Source organism: Carassius carassius, chromosome 15 (assembly GCF_963082965.1).
Source record: "Carassius carassius chromosome 15, fCarCar2.1, whole genome shotgun sequence".
Taxonomy (NCBI): Eukaryota; Metazoa; Chordata; class Actinopteri; order Cypriniformes; family Cyprinidae; genus Carassius; species Carassius carassius.
The window spans coordinates 32,920,620-32,947,228 of record NC_081769.1 but is presented as its reverse complement, the minus strand read 5'-3'; the positions used below and the strand labels follow the sequence as shown (position 1 = coordinate 32,947,228).

The window sequence follows — 26,609 nt, the reverse complement described above, 5'->3', positions numbered from 1 at the left end:
ATTTTTAGTGCGTTTGGTTCACTGTCTTAGTACATTAAGCCATGTTAAGCGTTTTAGAGTGTCCCCTGTCATCCAGCGCAGCTTCCCCCTCAAGCATCAGATCGCGGAGCAACATCAAAAAGAACAGCTGAGACCGGCCGACAGTTAAGAGTAGCTGAAGCCTTTGCAAAATCTGTAAAATACAGCTGTGAAAGTAACAGGCATACCTGCTGAAGTCACGGACAACCTCCGCGTCAGTGCCCATACCCAAGAAAGCGTGAGCAGATAACGAGCTCACACACGCTATCTGCATGAGGAGTGCATCGACTCCAGCGCGAATCCACTGTCCTGTTGGGCCAGTGCCGCGATAATCAGTCTAGATTTCTGCTGCTGTCCAAAGTCGCGCGCAAATACGTGTAATACATGTTAGAACTCTTTGATTTCTTAAAAAAAATGTATTGGAAAACGCATGTTCTTGTTGCTGTTTGGCATTTAACAATAAACAAAATGTTTTAAAATGTGTCTCTCTGTAAGTTAAAAAAGCAACAATATATGCTACATAACGCAACGATAGAGATTTGTATGCAGCAAAATCAGGATAAATTATGTATACAAAAAAAAAAACGGCGGTAATACCGCATATCGCGCTATTGAGCCACCCATAATAACCGCAGGGGTAATTTCTTAACCGCGACAGCCCTACCTCTAAGTGTGATTTGTTTCATTGACCACTCGAGAGGAAAATGGAAACGAGACGCTCTTCACAAGCTGATCGACGGAGCTGTGAGAGTGGATTCTCCCAGAGACCGAGGACTGGAACAATCCCAGAGATTACACAGAGACTAGAGCTACAACAGCCCAGGCAGGACACATACTGCCAGTAACTAATCTAAAATAAGAACACCGTTTAATTAAAGTGACAACTAAATGCATTAAAATAAAATGACATTTTAATATTATGATAGTACATTTCAATATAAATATATTCTAGATATTATACACTTTCAAACACCAAAGACTTTTACATATGGCTACAGTTATTTTAGACACTTCCAAATCGTTGCAACAGAGATGGAAATACAGTTTTTAAATACATGAACTGTTTCCATCTTTGTTGCCACACAGGTGCCTTTTTCTGTTCTAAAGAAAAGGTTTCCCAATAATTTTGTCCATATAGTGTATGTACAAGTCATCTATCTATCTATCTATCTATCTATCTATCTATCTATCTATCTATCTATCTATCTATCTATCTATCTATCTATCTATCTATCTATCTATCTATCTATAATGAATAATTTGCCAAATATATTATTTCAAAATCAGAATATTTCTCATGTATATATACACACATACACACACACATATTTACATATGACATATAACATATACTGTATACAAACACAGACATTATACACACACACTTACATCTAATTAAAATAAATAAACAATAAGCAGTGATGTGATGGTATAGAAAAATATTACAGATTTTAAACCTTTACACTTATTCCTCTCTACATGCCTGTTAATATTTGTATAGATGTATTAATTTTTACATTTATAGTTCTCTCTCTCTCTCTCTCTCTCTCTCTCTCTCACACACACACACACACACACACAAATAAATATAAATAATTTGAATAAATAATATACATTGTGTGTATACTAATATATTATTCATACTCTCTCTCACACAACACAAAACCAGTCATAAGGGTAAATATTATTAAAATTCAGATTTATATCTTTCCATTGATGTATGGTTTGTTATGATCGGACAGTATTTGCTGAGATACAACTACGTGAAAATCTGGAATCTGAGGGTAAAAAAAATCTAAATATTGAGAAAATCATCTTTAAAGTTGTCCGAATTAAGTTCTTAGCAATGCATATTACAAATCAAAAATTAAGTTTTGAAATATTTACGGTAGGACATGTACAAAATATCTTCATGGAACATGATCTTTACTTAATACCCTAATGATTTTTGGCATAAAATAAAAATACACATTTTGACCCATACAATTTATTATTGGCTATTGCTACGAATATACCCCAGCGACTTATGGTCACTTTCTAAACAAATACTATTTTTTTTTTCATAAGCTGAGTGTACTCACCACAGTGACGGCGTCATTAAGTAAAGACTCTCCGAACACCAGGATGTGGAGAAGCTCGTTAATGTGGATCTCCTCGAACACAGCCAGCACGGCCACGGGGTCCACAGCCGAGATGATGGAGCCAAACAGCAAACACGACAAAAGGTCCACATTCACCAGTCTATGGCCCTCAAACTGGCAAACACCGTACAGCAGACCACCCACGAAGAAGGCATTCCAGAGCGTTCCCACCACTGCAAACATCAGAATAGTCCCCAGGTTCTCCGTGAATTGCCGTATGGGCATGAAGTAGCCGGCGTCGAGGATGATGGGAGGCAGCAGGTACAGGAAGAAGATCTTAGACTCCAGCACTGGAGGGACCTCGGCGACCAGCTTCATGAGTCCACCGACCAGCAGACCCACCACGATCAGCAGACAGCTCTCGGGCACGATGGAGGATAAGCGAGGCATCATGTGGAACCCTGAAAGACAGTGAGGGACATAGATGCATCAAGAAAGGACAACTGCAATCATTGGTTACTGCAATTAACCAACCAACTGCAATCATATATTTAGTGATGCTCTAAAATCCTTTTTTTTTTTTTTACTAGAATTTTCCAAATTTAACCAAAGATATACTTTAGCCAAAACTGCAAAATGTATCATTTTCGGCTGTTACGGCCATATGTTTTTGGTTGCCACTAGAGATGTTCCGATACCCTTTTTCTCTTCCCGATACCGATTCCGATACCTGGGCTCAGGGTATCGGCCGATACCGAGTACTGATCCGATACCTGGGTGTGTATCTGTATATACAGCTGTATATACTACTAGCCCTGTGTAAATTTCTAGAATTATTTTATGGTGTGCTCCAGACTTATCCCTTGATAAAACATGAACAAATACATGGTTAACTACTGTATTTATTACAGTATTTTTATTATCTGACATGAATTTGACAGTAATATTATTTAATTTCTTAAGCGAAAAAGAACTTCAAATGCAGCCAAAAATCTAACACCGCAAACTAAAAAAGGTATTTTAGTATTTTAGTTTTACAATATTGGTGTATAAAAAACTGCAACAAATAAGTCTAGGAATATAAAAAATTCTATATTAATCAGATAATCTCTTTACAACAAAACAAGTAAAAAACAAGCAACCGTCTAGGCATAATTATTATTATTAATAGAGACGTATTATTACTACATAGAGACGTAGCTAAATCTACTGTAGGCTACAACAGTAGCTTAATATATTGTCAATTTACTCGCCATGAAGATCTTTGAGTGTCTGTGTTTATGATATGACAGTTTTCTCAAATGAAACGTTAAATTCTCATGAAGTGACGGTTTATGCGTTCATGTCCTCATATAGTGACACACGGCAGAGACTACAAAACAGCGAGCTCCCATGCATCTGCGCCCGTCTCCCACAGAGATGTAGACTTTGCAGGAGTAATATTTAAATAGTATTTTGCAGTTTAATATTCACAGACACTAGTATATATATTCGGCTACAGTCTGGAGCCCTGCGCTTAGACTAACACGGAAGCGACTGAACGCAGCTGCGGGTAACGAATATACTCAAACTTACTACCGGTTCTACAGAGATGCTGGTATCATCACATTTTAAATTTTTCAGCACCGTCTTGGTCCCTAGTCGCCGTTTTACTGTCTGGTTGGTCCAGTCTGAAATACTGCTAAACAGCGGACATACTGCTAACCACTGATCTGTAATATAGAAGCGGCTTCACTGTCTGTTGGCAGTTTAGAACGCGATGAGCGATCTAGTCATATATAGATCAGTGCTGCTAACGCGTTTTCATTTCTTCTTCGCTGCTCTACACAGGGGTTGCTTGTGGCATTACAGCACAACGTCCTGTGTTTGCAATGCATTCTGAGCAGCGAAGAAGAACCGTGCAGCGGTTAGGCAAAGTTAGGCAGAATTTGTTGTGGTATCGGAGATATTTCCGATACTAGTATCGGAATCGGAAAAACTCTAGTTGCCACAGTTTTTTTTTCTTTTGTATAGATTGTGGCTGTGCAGTTTGGGGAAAATCTAATTGTGATTTTAGTAACACTTTAGAATAATGGTCCATTAGTTAATCTTTAGTTAACATGATCTAAGCAAGAACAATCCGTCTACAGCATTTATTAATCTTAGTTGATGTTAATTTCAACATTTACTAATGCAATATTCAAATCAAAAGTTGTGCTTGTTAACATTAGTTAATCCACTCTGAATTAGCATGAACTAACAAATGAATAACTGTATTTTCAATAACTAATGTTAACAAAGATTAATAAATACAGTGATAAATGTATTGTTCATGTTAATTAATACATTAACTAACATTAACTAAAGGAGCATTATTCTAAAGTGCTACCATGATTTTTGTTTTTGACAGATATTACGATTTGATTAGCGATTTGAATTTTCTAAATCAAGCTTCAGCTTAATATTGTCAATAGTGAGCAGCACAGAATGGGCATCAGTAGTACCCTGCTGAAAAAAACTAAACAAAAAACTGATAGAAACCATCACAGGAGTTCTTATGGATTCTATTAAAACTATTACAAAATTCCTTTTTGTAGTGTGTTTTGGGCGTTATTCCAATAGGAATTACTATTGTTCTATCGTTTTCCATCTGCCAGAAAACATCCCACCAACAGAATCCATTAAAAACCAGTAGACACCATTATTGTTTACATTAAAGCCAATATAATTCCCATTATAACCCTTAAATCCATTCAATTATCTACTCGGTTTTGTGAGGGGTTCTATTGTTTTTTCAGCAGGGATTACAAGTTTTACAGAATTGACTTAATTTCTGAATTTCACAGGAAAGATTGGTTTATTTTGTGTAAATACGGCATTACTTTAGTCAGTTATTAAAGTATTACATTGGTTACATAAGCTGATTTATTAATTTTTAAGTATTTGGGATTTTCATCCAAGTGAAATTTTCATCCAAGTGAAATTATCAAAGCAGTTAGACTGAATTTACACTTGTTTTAAATGTGGAGCCAGATGCGTGTTGACACCGTTTGCAAGCGTGCATCAAGGCATATTGATCATAATTTTCCAACATGAGGATGTAACTGATAAAATAAAGAATAAAATAAAATAATAACATAAAATTTAGAAGTGAACTGCTGGAAGCAAAAGATAAGCACTTTATAATCAGTAAATCTGATGATTAATGCAGTTTATGGTCTCACTTTGGTGTTTGACTTCCATTTTCTGTACATTAATAATTAATATTTGGATTAAAATATACATGGAATTAAAACTTGGCCCCTTCCATGTATATTAGATTTTCAATAACTCATTTATGGCAATAACCAAAAAAAATGCAAATGTTGTGTAGAGCAGCAGCAGAAACGAGATCAGTGTGAAAACTCTGCTCACATGAGAAACCGGTGTGAACCTCAAAGCTGCAGAATGATGTCAAAAGTGTCAGAGCCTCTCGACAGGGTCACACTCAAGAGTGTGAAGTTGTAGGAAAGAAAGGTCACATTTTAGCCCTAATGCAAGTTGAACTGCTTACCTGAGAGCCAAAAACATTTCAACATGTCTGACTTCCATTCTATCGTCTCTTGTTTGTCATAAGCTTTTTTAAGGCAATTATCACTAAGGCTTTTCCTAAATAAAGCGGTCTGTCTGAGCACATTTGTTAGAGCTGAATGTTTTCAGGATATAAACACAAGCTTAACTCAAGGAAAGTCACACAACAGAGTAAGAACAAGATATGTAAGGAGTTCAATCCATTGACCGGTGATAGGAAATCTGTCTATGGAACAGTGATGCATCTGAAATATATTTAAAGACTGATGTTGTCTTTATTTCAACTGAAGAAAGTCATTACAATTATCTACATAACCACATACACAGATCTGTGACATGACAACAGTCAGCAGAGAGCAGGCCCTGGAGACGAGCTCAATTAAAACCGCAGGGAGTTATGGATCTTCCTATAATTGCTCCGGTCTTCTGTTTTTCCAGCTCAACCCAGAGGTCTACATTTAGCTGGTTAACACTGTACAGTAGCTACAACATTAATGGAGGAAATAAGCCTGTTTCTCACTGACAGCCATTCAGAAGCAGCACAATGTTTTCACTAGCATATTTATTATGCAAGCAATCAATTAATACAAATAACGGTTTTGTATTAATTTGTCAATATACACATGCAACAGAAGGACAGGACATATTTTTTCAGCATGGCGTTAAAGGTAGTAATAAGTAAAAAAACGGTTTTGTTAAATTCATACATTAATATTAAAAATAGAAAATCATAAAACAAATCAAATAAATAAAAATAGCTTCTTAGTTTTACAGCATTATCAATATTACAATAAAACATAATTATTAATTGAATTATTCACTTGTTAGGTTTCACTAGATCATCAAAAATAAAAAATAAATAAAATAGAATCACAGAAAATAAATGATAAAATAACTTCCAGACTTCTCTGGCTTAGTTTCACTTTTTGAAAACAAAATATAATAAATAAATAGCTTCTCCTTAGTTTATGAACATGATATAATAAACAAATCACCAAAAAATATAAAAAATAATAAATAGAATAATATAAACAACTTTAGTTTCACTCTAATGCTTTATAAAAAGTATATACTGTAATGGCCAAATAAAATCATAAACAAACAAAAAAAACTAAAACAGTTTCTTAGTTTCACGGCATAACCTAAATGAATAAATAAATGAATTTAGTTTAGTTTCGCTGGACCATTAAAATGACATAAAATTAAATAAATAATAAAATTAAATAAATTATTTGGCTTGGTTTCACTTATTTAAAAAAACAACAACAACACATAACTACAATAAACTAGGATAACTTAAATAATAATATATAAACCAAACAAATAAATAAAAACAATTTCTGCTTTGTTTCACTGCATTATCAAAATTACAAAAAAAATAATAATAATAATTCTAAATTTAAAAAAAAACAAAGCACTTCAATTTTAATTGACTGCATGCATTATCAAAATTGCCACATGGCTATCTACTACAAACAAGGTTTAGTAGAAGAGCTACAGTATATCAAGATAGGGCTACCCTGATAAGAGCCGTCCCTAGAGCAGGGTTGTATAAAAATACACAAAGGACTGACAGCAACAGAGTCAGAATCCTTCAGCTATTGTGAGGTGTTTTGACCTTGACGTTGGCACCGGCCCCTCAAACAGACAACAATGATCCACCAGCAGAGGCTGTGAATTATTCAGAGCCCAGGGTGACATGTGGAGAGACGAGAAAACAGCATGAACATGCTACCTGCGTTCAGTGCGCCAAAACACACTGAACACATCCAATTAAAAACTCTCGTTAGGACATAACAAATGTCAACAGCTCACTGCTACAGAAATGAAGCCTTCATGCAAGCTGTGATCTAAATAACTCATTGACTTCTCATGTTCTTGCTTTTTTACACATCTTTGTGCCTTGAAGTGGCAAGAGAACAGAGTTAAAAGCTGGAGAGAAGAGCAAAATAAGAAAAGATGGATGAGAGGGCCCAGAAAGTATATTTTCTAGCAATATCTTTTTCCCAGCAGTCCACTTTTAATACAGCCATTATTTGCCCTTATAACCTTGGAATTAATTAAAATAATGTTCTGTATGCAACTGTACAACTGTACAACAGTTGTAAAGACAACTGTATGCAAATTGATGAACTATGCAGTGCATCAAAAACGTCTGTTCACTTAAAAAAAACGTGTAAAAGTTCTCTGATCCAGTGTTCGTTTTTGGTAATATTCAACATTTTTAAGAGAATAACATTTTATTTACACATTAAATGGTTTATTTACCTTTATAAGGAAAACACTGAACCATTCAGTGGATTGCGTATATATTCTGACTCATCAGCTTGCTTACAGTATGTAATCTATGCATCATTAACATAGTTATTACTGAATTTGATCTTTTAATATTACTGTTTTAACTATATTAAGGCACTTTAAGTGTTTTTACAATGTTTGTTGCACTGTTTAATGATTGAAATATAGTTGCAGGTGCTTAATATAGATAACTTGCAAACCTTTGTTTTATTATTTTGAGAGTCGATCTAAATATTTGCGTCTGTGAAACAAATGGGATATTGATAGGCTTATGCTGTAGTTCTATGGATGTATTGCCCTGCAGGTCTTCGAGCCAGTAATGTTGACTGAAAGCTATCAATACTCAAAAACAATGATGGTTTACAGAGTTTTAATAATGATACGCCTTTGTTAACTAAAACAAGCCTGTGTTGATGAAAATACAAAAACATGAGTACAAAACAAACAACATTTTAACTTGGTGTTTATAATAACCTCAACTCAAAGTTCAGTGAAATTGAAACTACATGCACATGGGAAATGTGACATTAAAGGGTTAGTTCACCCAAAAATGCAAATGCTGTCAGTAATTACTCTTCCTCATGTCGTACCAAACATGTAACACCTTCAGAACACAAATTAAGATTTTTTGACGAAAATGTATCATGCATGTATCAGATGATTAAAAACATGACATTCTGGGAAATATGATATTTCTAATTGAACATTTTATTATTATAATATAAATAAAAAAATATTTACAAAAAAATTAAATAAAAAAATAGTAAAATAAAATAAAAAGTTGCACTTAAAAAGAACATAACTTTAAAACAAAATTTTAAAAAATATTTCTGCTTTGTTTTAATTGTTAAAAATATACGGCTATAAAAAATAAATAAAATATAATGCAAATTCAATTAATATCATTTTAATATCAGTTTGACTTTCTTTAGGCAAATTTCTTGAGACAAAGAACTGAGAAACATTAGATTAGATTAGATTCAACTTTATTGTCATTATGCAGAGTACAAGTCCAGAGCTAATGAAATGCAGTTAGCATCTAACCAGAAGTGCAAGAATATAGTATTTTATATACATATAAGTGCAGAGTAAGTGAAGCTATAATTTACACAATGTACAGTGGAGTTGCTATATACAGTATTAAGCAGAGTATGTACAGAATATAAATAGGGAAGCAATGTAGGGATTATGTGTACATTATAAACAGCAGCAACGTAAGAACAGTGGTAGTAAATACAGTTGGACGCGTGTACAATAGTATTGTTAAACAATGTATTCTATGCAAAATAACAGTAGTGCAATGATATTTTTATAGAAATAGTTTACGGTGCTTTGTACAGTAACAACTTTAGACAGTTTACAGTGTAATAGCTTGAACAATGTGCAGTCTGTGCAATACATGACTAGTATTACAGTACTGTAACCAGTGTGGTAAGAGAGCAGGAGCAGGTTAGATTGGTGGTGTGAAGTTCAGAAGTGTCACAGCCTCAGGGAAGAAGCTCTCTAGTGCGAAAGCGTACCTGTAACACCTGCCGGATGGAAGGAGGGTTAAAAGTCCATGGTTAGGGTGAGAGGGATCCTTGATGAGGTTTCTTGCCCTGCCCAGACAGCGCTTGTGATAAATGTTCTCAATGGAAGTTAACTTGATGCTGGTGATCCGTTGAGCAGTTTTCACCACCCGCTGGAGTGCTTTGCGGTCAGATGCGGAGCAATTGCTGTACCACACTGAGATGCAGTTTGTGAGTTTGCTCTCAATGGTACAGCGGTAGAATTCCACAAGGATCCTGGGACTCAGGTGAACTTTCTTAAGGCTCTGTAAGAAGTAAAGGCGCTGCTGTGCCTTTTTGACCAGGGTGGAGGTGTTAAGGGACCAGGTGAGGTCATAAGAGATCTGGATTTCCAAGGAACTTGATACTCGACACACGCTCTGTTGATGTAGATGGGTGTGTGTGCAGGTCTGTCTGAAGTCCATAATGATCTCCTTTGTCTTCTGGGTGTTTAGTTCCAGATTGTTGTTTGCCACATATGCCGGGGGTCTGGCGAATTGAAGTGTTCCTCTGGCCAGTTTGGCCAGGCAGATACCGTTCTTCAGGTTGGCTCTGGCTGAGCTGTAAGCCTCCCGGTCTCTGCCTTTAAGCAGGAGGCGAACCTCTCTGTTCATCCAGGGCTTCTGATTGGGGAAATTTTTTATTTTTGAGTGTGTGGTCACTCTGCCCAAACATCTGTTGATGTTCTCCAGGACAGAGTTGGTGTAAGTGTCAATGTTAGTCTGAGAGTTGGTGGTGGCCTGGGCAGCAAACTCACTCCAGTCTGTGTGCCGGAATTGATGTTGAAGAGTGGAGTCAGCACCTTCTAGACAGATTTTAACAGTTCTCATTGAAGGTTTCACACATTTGATGACCGGGGTATACTTGGGGAACAGGAACAAATAGAGGAGGTGGGTGACTTTGTAGGCATCAGTCACATTAGTATATACGTGGTCAAAAGTTTTAAGTCCCCTTGTAGTGCAGGAGACATTTTGGTGAAATTAAGGGAGAACAGATCTTAAAGTGCAGTGATTAAAGTCCCCAGCAACAATAAAGGCTCCGTGGTAGATAGAATGGCCTGCACTTGATAATCAGGAACTCCAGATGACAGAGTCTGTGCATCTTGAATTGTTTACATAAATGCATACTCTACCACCCTTGTTACATAATAATAATAATCCAGGACAAAACAATACAGACTGAACCAGCGTAAGGTCAGGTTCATACTGACAGCACACTAAAACTACAACACATTATACCTGTAAAACATTCTGTAACTGAATCCCAATAAAACTGAACATCGTAAGAGACCAGATCATTTGTCTAGTGTAACTAGTTCATAACAGATCTGCAAACTGAAAATTAATCAAGCCCACAAGCGACATTTATACTCTTCATACTTGTCTTGATGAATTTTTACATTAAAAAGCAGGTTTTTTGAATCTAGCATGAAAGCGTTAACAAAAAAAAGATAGCTTTAAACAGCATTTCTCATTTTGGCTTCACAAATAATTAATTATACAACCAATCCAACCAAAAGCAAAGAGAGCTGTTGTTTATTATGTTGCTCTCCCTCAAATAAAATCCAGGGAAGTTCCTAAATGTCTAGAAAATATCTGATCTAAAGAAAGCAATGCATGCATACACACAAATACAAATATAACAATACAAACATTTAGAAATGCTGTTAAAACATTTCAAAACACAACTAAGCACAAAACCAGACTGGTGTAGCAGTATTTGCATTCACGTACTTCTGTAGAACTCTCTAGTCTCAAAATGCATCTTTTGCATGCTAATCTACTGTACTAAGCACTACAGTGTCTCTGTGCATTTAAATGTGTGATTTCATAAGCATTTCCATGACACTTACAAAAGCTCTTTAGGAAACATTAGACTGCAATAACCTGCCGGTGATAGAGTGAACGCTCCTGACAGCCCATAATTACAAGCAGCAAAGTCATCATGACTGCCTCTGCAAACCAGCAGCGATGGACACGTACAGAATGATAAATACAGCTCATGGCGGGAAGATTTTGCTGTATCATGTAGCACATATAGACCGCAGTATCAGTGGACAGGACTTCTTTACATTTTAACTTGTAAGAGTGATAAAGAAACAGATGTTTCTATAGACAGGCTTTCAGAAGCATGCTATCTAAAGGGTGTTGTTTGCTTGTACAACAGCATCAACAAGCTATTCTTCACTGCAGAGCTGCTGTTAAAGTGTGTCAGATGGGCAGGTCAGTCACTTTAGCCTGACAGCAAAGCATTCGAGGTTTTTGTGTTTGGTTTCTGCTGAAATCCCAAAGATTTGCTTAGTTCGGTTAATGATTTGCATGACACAAAACCCCGTAACCAAGGTAAAAGTACAATCGAGGTTGTGTGTTTCGGCAATTAAAACAAGAGTGCGCATTATATAAATGTGTCAATTAATGAATCTCATGAAAACATGCTCAAACCTCAAAATCAAAAGTAAAACTACATAGAGAAGGTATAAAGCTTATTTTCAAGGCCCTTATCATTTTTTTGCATTGTGACATTTTCATGTGAATTAAACACATTTCCTAAGCAAATTTTCATTACTGGATAGCTTCAGAAAAGTTTGTTTGTTTATACAGTATGCATTACATTTTGTATAGTTTTTGTAGTTTCTAATATTTTTTACTTTTTATTTTATATATTTTCTGATTCCTATTATTCTTAATGATGGTGATTCTTCTTACTGTAAGTCCATATTTTTTATTTAAATATGCATAAATCAAAAACATGCATTTTTTCTATATTACAGTGAGGAATAGTGAGATTTCTTGCATTACAATAATGAGAATTTGGGGGGGGGGGGGGTGCTCAAAAAATCCTAATGTTAATAAAAACTAACATTATTTTCTTAAAGCAAGTAGACAGTACCATGAAATATGACCTGGACATATTTCTGACCAGCTTTGTGAGAATAGTAATATAATAATAATAGTAGTAGTAGTCGAAAGACATTTCTTGTAGAACGTGCTACTTAGGGCTGTCGCGATAACCGCAATATTATTATACCGCGCTATTGACAAGCAAACCGCAGAGGAAAGATAGCAACCGCAGAAACCGGCAACCGCAGTGTTCAGTTTTTATATATATATATATATGAGGCTGTGGCCTTCTTGTTTTTTTTTTTCAATTTGTCACTCTGCATTCAATGTTAAATAAATTAATGATACAATATGGTTACGACTGTAATTTTCTCGCGAGCCGTTGTAACTTTAGCTTTATGGTGCTTCGTTTGTTTTGAATAGGCCGGCTGAAACGATGGGAGGTGCTCGATCTAGTCCCAAAACCTAATGTCACGTCGCCAGTTTGGGAACATTTTGGCTTTCAACCCAATGAAAAGGGCGAGCCAGCGAATGTAGATGAGCCGATATGCAAAATTTGCGGCAAAAAGGTTCCTGTGACTAGGGATGGGTATCGTTAAGGTTTTAACGGTATTACTACTCTTACCGATACTGCTTACTTTAACGGTATTCTTATCGGTACTTTGTGTTGTGTTACTTTGTGTTGTGTTAGGCAGTCGAAAACTTTGCATTTCTCTGTCTGTACATAATGCACTTTTGAAAGATGCTTTAACAGATTGCTTGTGTTTCCGTCCTTACATGCAAAAATTTTGTTGCACTTATGACAACCAGCGTTGTCTGCATCAACTATAGTGAAGTATAAGCATCTGGACCGCGTCGCTTCCATTATGAGCGCGCATGCCGCGCACCTACATTTGAAATAACGAACTTGAGGGCGCAAAAGACGCGATATGTGATCGGCCCCTTATGCGTGTGTGTGCGCCACGCTCGTTCTTGTTGTGTGTGTGTGTGTGTGTGTGTGTGTGAGTGTGTGACTGACAGACAGCCTCCGTGGCGCGCATGAGAGATCTCGCAGATTTCACAGACAAACGTCTTAATAATATCGCAAGTTAGAAATGTTTGGTAAGATAAAATGTGCAAGATAACATTATTAAGCAAAAATACATAGTACCGAAAGCAGAACCAATACCATCAGATCTTATTGATACTACGGTCTTTCATAATTTAGCCCCGGGGCCATTTTAATACTGGGTTTCGGTACCCATCCCTACCTGTGATGCGGCAATACATCTAATTTGAGGTCATCGGGACATTCTAAAACGCTTAACGTGATTTAATGTACTAATACAGTGATATTAACGGACCAAACTCACTAAACATCATATTAATAAAGTATATTATCTACAAAAAAATCAGATGATCCCTGAATATGAATTCAACGCATTTAATAACAGGTTAAGCCTTTTCCTCCCATAGAAAACCATCATAAGGTGTTATTAAACGAGTTGAATTCATATTCAGGGCTCATCTGTTTTTTGTACACAGTATACTTTATTAAAAATCTTATTACATTAAGCCACATTAAGCGTTTTCTTATAACGGTTTTCTATGGGAGGAAAAGGCTTAATGTGTTATTAAACGAGTTGCATTCATATTCAGGGCTCATCTGATTTATTATAGATGGTATACTTTATTAGCATGATTTTTAGTGAGTTTGGTTCACTGTCTTAGTACATTAAGCCATGTTAAGCGTTTTTCACGGTAAGCGTTTTAGAGTGTCCCCTGTACCGGCCGACAGTTAGGAAAAGCTGAAGCCTTTTGCGAAATCTGTAAAATACAGCTGTGAAAGTAACCGGCATACCTGCTGAAGTCACGGACAACCTCCGCGTCAGTGCCCATACCCAAGGGAGCATGAGCAGATAACGAGCTCATAGCTTTCTGCATGAGGAGTGACTCCAGTGTCCTGGTGGGCCAGTGGTGGCGCGATAATCAGTCTAGATTTCCGCTGGCCTCCAAAGTTGCGCGCAAATACATGTGTAATACATACACTTTGATTTTTTTTTTTTTTTTGGAAACACATGTTCTTGTTGCTGTTTGGCATTTAACAATAAACAAAAATGTTTTAAAACGTGTCTCTCTGTCAGTTAAAAAAGCAATGATATACCGGTATGCTACATAACTCAACGATAGAGCTTTGTATGCAGCAAAATCAGGATAAATTAGGTACGTAAAAAAATAAATAAATAAAATAAAATAAAAATCCCGGCGGTAATACCGCATATCGCGCTATTGAGCCACCCATAATAACCGCAGGGGAAATTTCTTAACCGCGACAGCCCTAGTGCTACTCCAATAATCTTTGTTTTACATACAACTGTGAAAAAATTTTTTACAGTGTGATCATATATTAATTTTGTAAACAGTATGCATTCACCAAATAAAAAATCTTGCAAGTTCAAGCTACTTAAACTGTGGAAATGTTAATAGCAGCTATTTTAATAATTACTTTTGTGGTTGAATGCCAAGTGAATAATGATGCATATTTTAAACATTCAAATAAATAAAATAAAAGAATATAATTAAAATATATAAAATTAACATTATCTTCTAATGTGGCACATCAAAAAGACATTTTATTTTTTTATTTTCTTGTTTCAAGTGAAACTTTTGAAGTGCCAGTTTCACCTACCAAGAATTTCCAATTACTTTTCCAATTGAACAGATTCTATCTATACAACCGTCCTCAGCCGACCTCTTCGTTCCGGACAGAAAACCCTCGTTAGTGGGTATCGCTGCTGGAAATTCACGGAGAACGCTCTCAAGGGCACGGTGAAATCTGCAGACTGTTCTCGTCGCCAGGCATTCAGCTGCAGTGAAACACATGGCTGCCCATGGGGAGTGTGATAATGAGAGCAGCCTGGCAGAAGACGAGGGACGAGAAACCTCCAGAGAGCTCGGGGGCATGTCGGATCTCTCTGTCTGCACCAGGACTCCTCTAAAGGTCTAAGGCTGGGTTGATATATAGTGTGCATGGGTAGAAATATGCCATTTTGCTTTATCATTAACTCATGTATTAGAGCTGCATGCATCTGCATTTACAACTTCAAAGCAATAAGGCTTTTCTATTTTATTTTTCATTGAGTTGAGTCTATAGATGTTGGATCAGTGAGTTAAATTTCTGGCTTGGCAGATGGAACAGGCTAAGCAAACATCTGGCATGTAAATCTGAGGGGTAAACAGGCAAGAAATGCAAAAGAGAAGCAGCAGCACTCAGGTCTCATTCACATGCTACGCTCCTCTGATTACAGGGTCACTAAAGGTGTTTGTAACGGCTGTGCCAATGAGTCACATTGATCCTGGCCACAAGTGAACAGCCTGTCGAGGGAAAAAAACAGCATCATCTCAGTGAGAGACTGGGACTGGCTGCCAGGTGACTAATCTTCATGTTTTTATCACTGACAACAACTGTTACTAGGATAGAAACTAGCAGAGAAAAATCTGTAATAGGGATGTTGCGGTGACGGATTTTTTCCACCGGTTAATCGACGTGTAAAAAAAACGGTAATCCCGGTGTCACCGGGGTTGCGTGTCGGGGATTTCGGGTGGCCGAAAATGCGGTCGTGCAGACGTGCACAAGTCTCCATTTACTTTCACTTTAATTAGCGGCAATTCAGTAGCTTTTGTTTGAATTAATCATGGGTTAATTTATTTTATTCTTAATAAAAATACACAAAACAATAGACACTCGCTTGTATTACACACATCTTTATTGCAAAATGAATAATAACTTAACACACCATGCAAAAACTAAACAAAAGCACTTATGAAACACCTTTAAAGTGCATTTATTAACCAAACGAACCACTGCACAAGTATCAAACAAGAAATTATATACAAAAATTCACTATTCGTTAAATAAAGTGCCTGCCTTTTTCAGAAAAAAAAAAAAAAAAAAAAAAACACCGCACAACCATCGAATATGAAACGAACGAACATCAAAAACTTCGTTAAATAAGGTAGCCTACCCGAATAATCACTGGACACTTAAGTGCAAAAAAAAACTAATATAAAAATTAAACTCACGTTAAGCTGTTAAAAAAAGAGGTAGGCCTATTAACTGCATACACCGTACAAAAAAATTATAAATAGGCTAAATGAGAAACAATAAACGAAAAACCTTCATTTAAAATTGCAACAGTTCGCTTTGAAACCAGATCTTCCGCCATCCTTTGCCAGTTAGCTCGCCTCACTCTCCTCAAATGATAAATGAAATCGGACACCTGCTGCTTTACTGCGGCGCTCGTTCCGCTTACGCTAAATTACGAAGGCACGTAGTCACTAACTGAATTAAGTGCTTTATTGCTATAGGCTAAAACTTCAATACAATGGGGACGGTGCCGGTGGTCAAGTGCTATGACCCGTAGGTGGGTTAAACACCGTGTATCACCGGTAACACCGACTATCGCAACAAGCCTAATCTGTAATCATTATCTAAATAAAAATGAAAAATGTGAGTTTGCAGAGCATAGGGCTTTGCAATTAAATCGCATGCGATTGTCATGTGCATCTCATCAGTAAAGCAGGTTCTAATCTCCATCACGTGCTCACAAGCTACGCAATATCGCGTTCATAATCGCAGAAGAATTGCATTCGATTAACTCCACAGCCTTAGCAGAGAAAATTTTTTTTATACTTATGCTCACCAGGGCTGTATTTATTTGATTAAAAAAACATAAAACAACTGATTTGTATTTGAATATACTGTCACATGTAATTTATTCCTGTGAATTAACTCTGAATTTTCAGCATCATTACTTAGTCTTCAGTGTCACATGATTTCAGAAATCATTCTAATATGCTGATTTACAGCTCAACTTGCTCAAGAAACATTTCTGATTATTATCAATGCTGGAAAAAGTTGTTTTTGTCGAAACCATGAAACATTTTTATTTTCAGGATTCTTTGATGAAAACAAAGTTCAAAAGAAAAGCATTTCTTTGAAATAGAAGTCCTTTGTAACATTATAAATGTCTTTACTGTTATTTTATTCATTTTAATGCATCCTTAAGAAATAAAAGTAGACATTTCTTTAAAGAAAAATGGTAGTGCATATACAATTTTTCTTTAATATTAGTTAAGTTATAGATTAAAAATAATTACTTAAAAACTATAATACAATGATTGAGTTGAGCAAAGGGCAAAGGTCAAATCTTGGGTGTCTACCAGCAAGTTTCAAATAATTGGTTTCCATTAATACTGATAAGATTAAACAAAATACTAATCAACAAGTCCTGACCACCATCAGCTGATCATAGGGAACATCCCATCAACAGATGGCTAACATTTGTATTAAAAAAAATTCAGCACCTTTGCATGCATATGCATGAGCTACAAGTGCAACTGGCCCAACAGAATCTAAAAGATCTTCTTAAGGATAATCAAAATGATTTGGATGTTTGCTGTCCTCTTCACCCTCTGTTTGCTCTGAAAGGGAAGCGGCTGTGCTGTAATGCCTCCGAGCGCTAATCAGCGGATCAAACTAACGAGTGGTCTGATCAAAACACTGATTCAAGCAGACATTACACAACAGCCTAAACCGGTTTCACACTCTGAGGTCATGGGAGATTAGTTCACACGGATCAGTTTAGAGGTAGCATGTAACGAATCAATGAAAGGAGAGAATAGAATAAACAGTGAACAAATAAGTCAGATAACAAAGTGACAGCTGAATTCTAAGATGCTTTCTTTGTAAATATGTTGACTTATTTCTTCATCTTATATTTACAGACAATATTTAAATACTTTAGATACAACAGTGTCGTGTTAAACTATGGAAGGGATTTTTTTATTTTTTAATTAATTTTTAATTTAATTTAGCCAAACCCCTTTGACATTAAATCCTAGGGGGACTTCAAATAAATATTTTAAGATAACATTTCAGTAATACATTCACATGTTCACCATTATTTCACATAGTGACATGCAGATAAACAAATTAAATTTTTATTGGAGTTAAATTTTGATTTTAAAATGACTTTTTTTATTTCTATTAGTTCATTATTATTATCATTTATCAATTAATTAAATTACATATGTATTCTGTTTTTAGGATTTAATGAAATATTAGCTTTTCATCAAATCATTATCCCCCTAAATCCATTAGTTTGGAAAACCCTGGCTTAATTAAAAGCTATATTACTTTGAAGCTTTCATTAAATGCATTCATCAATGAAATTGTGTTTGGTCAACGAATGCATTTTACGGGCACATTTTCAGCATAATGGTATAAGTGGCTGCTTTCCCAGTTATTAAAGTTGAAGATTTCCACATGATCTCTTGTGGAGCTGCAACTTGAATTACTGCTCTCCCAAACAACACCACAAACATCACCAGAGCAATTAATGTAATCTAAACCCATCTGACAATACTTCATTCAAACTTTTCTGATGTATTTGTATTAACTCCATGTATCTGTATCTGTTTGCTTTCAATTTCCACCATGCCAATATCTGACACGAGCTATAAATGAGCCCGAACTACTTCTCGCTGTCCTCAGGCTGTGAGACTTGGCACTCACTCCCCATGATGAGCATTTATTAATAATGAACAGAGTCTGAAACATTAACGCTTAACCCTGGCAGAGGCGCCAATTCATTTGGACAGATGAGATGTAAACACTGTGAATGACAATGATATTGTCGACCAGCAGAGGAGCCAGACTGAACACAGCGTGCGAGACAAGACAAACAGTACATGCAGAGGATTTGATAAAAACCATCTGACAAAGCCAAACCAAAAACAGCATTCAGGTGCAGAGTCAAAGGGATTAGGACAATAGAGTCTGACTGATGTACTGATTAATAAATAAATAATGTCAAATAAGAAAAGCTCTGAAAGCAAGTGAATAATCACAAGGACAAGCCAAAAACTCAACAGGGAATAAGAACTAAAAATGTATCTTCCTCAAATAAACCTATAGTATGACTTTATAAGGTTTATAATATAATATTGTAGTGGATGAGTTTTCTGGACTAATTTATTATTGACAGCTGTGCTTGCTATGCACAGTTGCTCAGAAAAAAATCTGTGAGGATATTTTAAAAATAAATAGTCACATTTGCTAGTGTAATGCTGCTAGGTAAAAATCTTGCCAGTGAGTAATTACTTACATTTGTGTCTCACCCTCACATAAACCTAAGACTTTAGAGATTTCATTATATGTAATATCTTTGCGACTAGTTTATGATTGACATGCTATGAGCAGTCCATAAAAGATCTGGATGAAGATTTTTTTTTTTTAAAACCATGCATTGCATACATGCACAAATAAATACCATAAAGGTTTGGGATGACAACTGACAGATAAATTAACTGAATTTGTGGCTGAACTAAAGCTTTAAAATAAAAATATTAGCTTTAACAGCCACTGAAAATGCTGCCAGGGCATGTAAAAAACTTAGCAAATAATAACTTACATTTGACTTCAGAACATTTATATAGTGCATAAGTCTTCTGGACTAATTTATGAATGACAGATGGACTAACTGTCGCACAGAAAAGATCCGGGTGAAGATTTTTCAGAATTAATAAATAAATCCAAGAGTACAACACAAGAGGGAAGTAAATGACAGAAACAACATTTTAACGTTGAGCAGAAAGAAAATCGAACAATTTTGAACTGACAATGAATTTACACTCCTGCTGGGAATGAGAATTGATATGTCAACAAAACAACAAGCAGACGGTTTCAGACTTCAGCAGTCAGAAAACTAGAACAGTCACAGCTACCGTATTTCCGGACTATAATTCACACTTTTTTTCATAGTTTGGCTTGTCCTGCGACTTATAGTCAGGTGCGACTTATTTATCAAAATTAATTTGACATGAACCAGGAGAAATAAACCAAGAGAAAACATTATCATCTACAGCCACCAGAGGGCGCTCTATGCGGCCAGAGATGCTGCTCAGTGCTCCTGTAGTCTACACTGAGCAGCATATAGCGCCCTCTCGCGACTGTAGACGGTAATGTTTACTTTTGGTTCTTGGTTCTAAATAAATGCAACTTATAGACGGTTTCAACGGCAACAACATAAACAAACGTTACTGCGCATGCGCGCTTTTGTGGACCTAACTTAACTTCCGGTAGACTTCAAAATAGAATCAATAACAACAGCCAAGTCCCTCTAGAGTAGATATTTTTTGATAACAAACAAAATATGTTTGCTGCGTGGATCAGGTGGACTTAATGAAAATGCAAATTCATTCTTTGCCAGCAGGAGATGTTTTAAAGCATAGACAAAGCGCGAGAAACAGAGGTTTCCCCAGTAACAGCTGTAAACAAAGCAGAGCTACGCTCACACGCTGTTTTATCAGACATATAACATGCAAGTCTTCCTTCAGAAATACAGCGATATAAAAACACCTGTGCCTCGTTTTGATGTTTAAACATATAAATGTAAGGAATTATTATTATTAAACGTGCAGTACATAACGTTACTCATGTTTATTCAATGAAGCCTTTTTGAAAATCGATCAGTTTTAAAATTGTGGCGAGTCTCCAAAAATAAATAAATGTATGGGAAACACATCCCGCAGCACAACCACCTGACCCCAACTTCAGTCTACTCATCACCTTGACTTTAACTGCGTTTGTAGAAGGCACCGCAGCCAGACCAATATACACAACACAGACCAGAAGTTAACTTAGGTCCAGGCGCGTGCGCCCAATGAAACCGTCTATAGTCCAGTGCTTATATAAGTTTTTTTCCTCGTCATGACGTATTTTTGGACTGATGTGACTTATACTCAGGTCCGACTTATAGTCCGAAAAATACGGGTAATAAACTGGAAATGGGAAGAAAGTGTGCAACTCATCTACCCTCTTCTCCAACATTCTCCTCTCATTGTGCATCACACGTCTGCTGTATTTCCCCAAAACTTCACCATTCTCTGCTTCCACTGACAACAATCGTCACATTATGCACTAACCGCCTCATAACCCACTCAATATGTATAACATGATTTAATAAACCATATAACACCCACATCTTATCAAAACAATGCTTCATTGTCCCACGAAGCGTTTAATTACACCGGCCCGGTGCAGCCAGTACTCTCGGGTCAGTATGTACTGTAATTAGCAGTACGTCAGGTGTCTAATTGACACTGTTGGGTATCATTCAACAGCAAGCATGTAGGATTCTCAGGTTACCACTGTTCTATTCTCAATGCCATGATGCACACCAAGAATACAAGAGCTGATTGGCTGACGCTGCACAGCTGCCAGGCATTCCATTGGTCACTTTACATGTCGGTCTTCCGGAATAAACAGACAGTTCTTTGTCCAGATAAACTGCAAACTGGACCAGACTTTATGCTGACATCAACACCAAAAACTGTTCTGATGACTGTGCAACTTCATCACTGCGTGAAAAGGAATATTTTGGGAAGAGCTTAATTTAAAGGTCTCTCTCTGGGTCAAAGACTTCATCACAATAAATGCATGTAGTGATATAACTCACACATAAGATAACGTACACCAAATACATAACATTATATTTTAATACAGTATATTACACGTCAAAATATTTTATCGATTTAGGTTTTATATACCATCACATAGTTGATCACATAAAATATGAAAAAGCCACTGAAGATGGAAATAAATGCTATTATACCATATTATTTTTTATATTATAATGTATGTGTTCTATCAGTCAGATAGATAGATAGATAGATAGATAGATAGATAGATAGATAGATAGATAGATAGATAGATAGATAGATAGATAGATAGATAGATGGATGGACGGACGGATAGATGGATAGACAGATAGATGGAAAGACGGATGGATAGATAGATAGATAGATAGATAGATAGATAGATAGATAGATAGATGAATAGACAGATGGCAATAGATAGATAGATAGATAGATAGATAGATGGATAGATGGATAGATAGATAGATAGATAGATAGATAGATAGATAGATAGATAGATAGATAGATAGATAGATAGATAGATAGATATTTTTACACATACAAGGAATTTGTTTTCGTGACAGAATTTGTGGGGGAAGTTGTGGCCTAATGGTTAGAGAGTCGGACTCCCAATCGAAAGGTTGTGAGTTCGAGTCCCGGGCCGGCAGGAATTGTGGGTGGGGGGAGTGCATGTACAGTTCTCTCTCCACCTTCAATACCATGACTTAGGTGCCCTTGAGCAAGGCATCGAACCCCCAACTGCTCCCCGGGCGCCGCAGCATAAATGGCTGCCCACTGCTCCGGGTGTGTGTTCACAGTGTGTGTGTGTGTGTGTGTGTTCACTGCTCTGTGTGTGTGCACTTCGGATGGGTTAAACGCAGAGCACAAATTCCGAGTATGGGTCACCATACTTGGCTGAATGTCACTTCACTTCACTTCACTTCAGAAGCTCCACGGTGCAACAGAATGACAGCGACAGAACAAAAACACATAATAAAATAAAAAATACAAACAAGCAAGGAATAACAATATATGAATTGACAATTGTATGTGCAGGTATACTACAATAGACAGTTTTGTATGTACAACTTATGTACATATGTGCATTATGTGTAGACTAAATATGTGTGTTAGATAAATAGATAGATAACCGTCACTGAATACAATAATGCATACATGCATAATATAAACATACTCACCCAGTTTCATGAGTGAAGCCAGCAGAACCCATAATGAGATCTCAAAGGGGAGCCTTACATGATCATAACCAAAAGACAGAACCGGGAAGTTCTTCTTGGAATGCGGAGTGAGAGTGTGGTTCCCTTGATTCTGGGGCCCGGGGTCCAGACTGTCAGAGCACTTCCCCTGATTGGGGCCAATGTCTGGAGAGCCGGAGCCCACCAGGAGCCCCAAGACCAGGATGAACATCTTCAGCTCCATGATAGAAGATCAAGAGTAATCAAGTCTCTCCAGATACACGATATTATCTGAACAAGTCTGTCAGTTCTTTAACTAGCTCTGGTTTTAATCTACTGGGTAACCCCTGGATCATTTTCTGACCTCTGAAATCTGAAAGGCTTTTGGGTTCCTGGCTTGAGTAAAGCACTCTCCAGGTATAGACACCGCAAACCAGGATATATAGAGAGGTAAGTGTGTATATATATATACCTGCATTTAAAGATAGAAATATAAGCGGGTATCCACTCTCAACTCAAATATTTGGTCTGAGGAGATTCACTGAAGGCGTTCATACACTGTAAGGTCCATTATCATCATCACCTCAGAAAAACCGCGTGGAAAGGACACTCAATGACAACCTCAAGACACTCCTCGTCGATAACAGTCAGTCCTCAAATCATGTTTTCCTCATATTGGTCGTTTTTATGTTCTGGTAACATCGGAACCTGCTGTACTGTCCCGATCCAGACGACGAGGAAAAGTCGCTCGAACTACGGATGACTTTGCTGTATTCGCGGCAGCGTCACGCGAGCTCCTCAGCGCTCCTTAAAGAACTTATACGATGTCATTTAGCGCGAACACTAAATGTTTTACACACACCGGCTGCTTTTTCCATGTCTGCAGTGCGTGATGCAGAGCAAATATACGTAGCGCTCTTAAAACACACCCTTTGGGCAGGTTTTTACAATTCTATGGGAGTGGTCTCTTTATTGGACAGCAGCGGCATCCAGCGGAGAGGAGGAGGGGCGCTGGGGTTTTGACCGTTGGGGTTGCCAGATCACGTGTTTTCCCGCCGGATTTAAATGAAAAAAACATCATAATTAATAATAAATAATTTAAATAAATCTGAATCATACGACTTTCTTTCTTCGATGGAACACAAGGGAAAATGGTCATCAATAAAAAATAAAATAAAAAAAAGGAACGTCATAAATGCAAACTCCACAGTTGTCAATACTCTCGTTTTATACACATAGGACGGTCTTTCTTTAGTGGAATCACTCATTTCCATATAATGATAGTGAATGGGGACTGTGAAGCGCTAAAATGGCAAAAAAAAAGAAGGAATCTCTCTCTCTCTCTCTCTCTCTCTATATATATATATAGACACACACACACACACGCACACAAATGAGGTTACACTCTTCCACTCTTACATTTAACAAAAGTAAATAGCGACTGGCTTTATCAACTAAAAAAAAAATCATAGTAGTCAATAGAGAGCACTGTATGTCCTCTTCAGTATTTCTTTTGCATATTATCATTTAAATCATTTTTCACAGGAAATCTTTTCTTACACCATTGCTTTTAAATTACATATGGCAATGTTGTTAGACGTTCTAGATAGTTGTGAAACATGTTGCATGTATTTGAATGGTTTTTCAGAAAAAAAGATTTTGCTAATCACAAAAAGCTTTCAGAAAGGTACTTTTATGCTATTTTAAGGAGCCCTTTTTGACATTTTGAGCTTGAAAGCTTGAGTCCCCATTGAGTTCCATTATATGGCAGAGAGTGCCCAGAAATCAGAAGTCAGTCAAAAGTTAGAAGGAGCTTTATTGCCAGGTACGTAAATATATATAATTCGAGAAACCCGCATGTCCTACCACAGTTGAAATGTGTAGCATTTAGGCTGCACCTGGCAACAATATTGATCAGGTTAAATCTTTTTTTTTTTCTTATATATATTTTTCAATAAATGCTAACTCCTAAATGCTAAATAATAATAAATAAATAAATAAATATGTATAATCTGAAATCACTGTCTTTGATTTCTGGGTGGTTTGTGTTGAGTTTTGGTACCGGTTTGATTACTTCACGCAGATCTGGCAACCCCTCTTGCTGTGACAGGATGATTCAGTCAATTCAACAAACTCGTGGTTTATTGTTCCCTCCAAATCCATTGTTAGTCATACACTAGCTGTGCTGCTTTCCAAGAACCTGTGAGGTTCCCTCCCTCGATCCTGTTTGTCCATCACAGTTTCACTGCTTAGAGCCGATTGTCCTTCAGTCTCGGCTGAAGGGGACTCAACAGATCCAGAAAACTGCAATGCAGCTCGGCACACAGCCAGGAATGTGCATTTTGCGTCTAATTACTGTTATTGGATCTAAGTCATATGTGTTTTTAAATGAAACCAAGTGAACTAACATGCACCAAAATAGCCATGTGAGACCAACTAGTAGTTTCTCAATCCCCTTGCTTATGCTGACCCGACTGGAACCAAGTAAACAACACAGATAACCATAATCATGAGGAAGAAGAAGTTAAAATGACTCGCTGGTGTACAAAAGATCTACTGTATCATGCATTTACAGGCATTGTTTTTATTTGCCATCATTAGACACAATTAATTTTGGCCACACATGTAACCGATTCACACAGATTGAATAATGAACTGACTGTCTCTTATACATAGCCTATATCTTTGTAAAAATAAAAAAAAATCTGTTTTACTGTAGGCTATGTCTAAACCGGACATCATTGTTAGATGTAAAATGCACCTGAATAAATAAACAATATCTAGTTATAGGAACATAAAAGGAGAAAAATGCAAAAAGCCATAAACGTCTTCAAAGGAGACCAAGAAAATTTGATTATAATAATTCTTAATAAAACATATCTGCTTTTCACACCAGAATTTATATATATATATATATATATATATATATGGAATGAAATTACCTTGTAAAATACACCGTAACAGCGCTTTATAATTTTAAAAACATTCATTTTGAATCATACTTGCATACTTTATAATTTGATCTTGTGCACCATGCAAAAATATAACTGAGCTCGTGTTCAATCTACAAACAGTAGACCTCTTGACCTGAACATTTAAGGGTTTTCTCTGCATCCTGCAATCGTCTGTTTTCTGTTGTGGCTGCTTGAGCTTTTCATGAGCTGAAATACTTTCCCAGCGATGCCAAGCTGCATCAAACACAGGACATAAATAGACACAAGCTGGTCAGAGAAAAAACATGCAGGTTTTATTGAGTCTTAAATGCATGCTGGGTTTATTCTTGCGACTTGATTATTATATTGAATTCAAAGTCTATGAGGTCTTACATTGTGACCCAGAATGTCAAAGGAATGGCAAAACAATCCTAACCTTACATTACAGGCAAAACTGGAACATAGTTAGCAAGTTTGAGGCAGGGTTTTTATCGTTAACTAAAACTAAAACCTTTTCATTATGTTTAAAATAAAATTATAAAAATAAGATCAAATAGAATAAATACTTATTGAAATATTAAAACAAGATCTCATCATATCAAATATTTAATAATAGAATATTAAATACTAAATTTACATTTAAAAGTAAAATCTTAAAAATCTCATTACTTGAAATGTAAAAAAAGTG

General features: G+C 36.4%; 1 protein-coding gene across 1 annotated transcript in view; it reads right to left on the bottom strand.

Annotated features, from left to right (window-relative positions):
- LOC132158925 (sodium/hydrogen exchanger 1-like) overlaps positions 1 to 23,499 on the bottom strand; it is a 52,253-nt gene extending 28,754 nt beyond the window's left edge. The window contains exons 1-2 of the mRNA XM_059568552.1: positions 22,992 to 23,499; positions 2,100 to 2,560 (exon numbers count right to left, since the gene is read on the bottom strand). Coding sequence (XP_059424535.1) covers positions 2,100 to 2,560; positions 22,992 to 23,232 — 702 coding nt within the window. The 5' untranslated portion in view covers positions 23,233 to 23,499. The remainder of the gene's footprint in view (positions 1 to 2,099; positions 2,561 to 22,991) is intronic.
- Between the last annotated feature and the right edge of the window lie 3,110 nt (positions 23,500 to 26,609).